This window comes from Plectropomus leopardus, unplaced genomic scaffold (assembly GCF_008729295.1).
Source record: "Plectropomus leopardus isolate mb unplaced genomic scaffold, YSFRI_Pleo_2.0 unplaced_scaffold26720, whole genome shotgun sequence".
Lineage (NCBI taxonomy): Eukaryota > Metazoa > Chordata > Actinopteri > Perciformes > Serranidae > Plectropomus > Plectropomus leopardus.
Window position 1 is genome coordinate 1 of NW_024629069.1, and position 1,777 is coordinate 1,777.

General features: G+C 42.4%; 1 protein-coding gene across 1 annotated transcript; it reads right to left on the minus strand.

The window, feature by feature from the left end:
* Window positions 1–171: 171 nt before the first annotated feature.
* LOC121967032 (zinc finger protein 572-like) lies at window positions 172–1,771 on the minus strand. Its single transcript, XM_042517089.1, has 3 exons — window positions 1,708–1,771; window positions 569–1,390; window positions 172–323 (listed from the first exon to the last, which is right to left on the minus strand). Exons 1-3 carry the CDS (start codon window positions 1,763–1,765, stop codon window positions 262–264), a joined length of 942 nt encoding a protein of 313 aa, XP_042373023.1. The 5' UTR covers window positions 1,766–1,771; the 3' UTR covers window positions 172–261.
* Window positions 1,772–1,777: the final 6 nt, after the last annotated feature.

Sequence of the window (1,777 nt, forward strand, 5' to 3'; positions counted from 1 at the left end):
TTTCCCAAATGCCAAACTGCTGGATGTCTCTCTCCTGTGTGGATTGTCATGTGCCTCCTCAGATCTCCACCTGAAATAAATCCTTTGTCACACTCAGAGCAGCTGAAAGGTTTCTCTCCTAGGTGAGTCTTCATGTGTTTTTTCAGATATGCTTTTAAAATGTATTTTTTGTCACACTCAGAGCAACTGAAAAGTTTTTCTCCTGTATGAGTCAACATGTGTGCCTTCAGGTTTTCCTTGCGGCTAAATCTTTTGTCACACTCAGGGCAGCTGAATGGTTTCTCTCCTGTGTGGGTTCTCATGTGTAACTGCACAGCTCCACTCTGTGCAAAAGATTTCTTACAGACTGAGCAGCCGAATGGTTTCTCTCCTGTATGAGATCTCATGTGTATCTTTAGATATATACTTCTCTCAAATCTTTTGCCACACTCAGAGCAGCTGAATGTTTTTTCTCCTGAATGAGATTTCATGTGTTCCCTCAGATTTCCTTTATTATAAAATCTTTTCTCACATTTAGAGCAGCTAAAAGGTTTTTCTCCTGTGTGAATTACCATGTGGGTTAGTAAACTGTCTCTCCGAGTAAAAGATTTCTTACAAACTGAGCAGCTATATGGTTTCTCTCCCGTATGAATTCTCATGTGTTTCTTTAAATGTCCACTATCTGAAAATGATTTCCCACACTGAGTGCAGCTGAAAGGTCTTTCTCCTGTATGAGTTCGCATGTGTTGTTGCAGACTTGTCTTGCGAAAAAATCTTTTCCCACACTCAGAGCAGCTAAATGGTTTCTCTCCCGTGTGAGTTTTTACGTGCTCATGCAGATTTTTCTTGCGACCAAATCTTTTCCCACACTCAGAGCAGCTGAACGGTTTCTCACTGACTTGATCATTTTTCAGAGAGTTTAAACCTGACTGAGGTTCTCTGGTCTCCCTCCAATCATCACTGTCCTCAGTCTCAGGTTCAGAAGAGTCTCCAGTCTTGTCCTCAGTGTCTGGTTGTAAATGTGTATCTGGATGTGAGTCCCTGTCTGGTTCTGGTCCTCCACAGTCCTCTCCATCAGCTTCTGTTTCCATCTGTTCAGTTAGTCTTTGATGAAGCTGTGAGGACTGAGGTTTCTCTTCATCATCTTCACTCTTCACAGGGACAGGAGTGAATGGGAACTTGGTGATATCAGCCTCCTCCAGACCTTGAAGCTGCTCTCCCTCCTGACTGCTCCACAGCTCCTCCTGCTCCTCTTTAATGTGTGGGGGCTCTGGGTCCTCCTGCTCCTCTTTAATGTGTGGGGACTCTGGGTCCTCCTGGTCCAACCTAGAGGGGGGAACCTCTTCTTTAACCACCAACAGCTTCTGCTCCTCTTCACCAATGATCACTTTATGGAAATCTGAAGGTAAAACTGAAACACAAGTACACAATCATTAATGTGAATGTTGTCAATACTCTGCTAATTGGCTAAATTTACTCTGATATTGACCCAAAGTCGTGCATTGACTTTGTTCCCCAAAGTCTATCATAAAATAAAACACAACCAAATAGCATTCTGTGAAATTCATGACAACTTAAGTTTTCCCCACAATTGAGGCTTTCATCTTTGATATAGGGAACTACAAAACATCATGTCAGTAATAGTAAGCTCCACACTTTTCCATACAATAAAGGGGGCAACGTTACATATAGACAGCGTTAAAATATTCGTTTTTAATTGTGTTATACCTGAAATGGACACATTCTTTTCTTGTAGCCGCTGAATGGCCTTCGCCCTTCTCTCCATCCAGAACTCCTT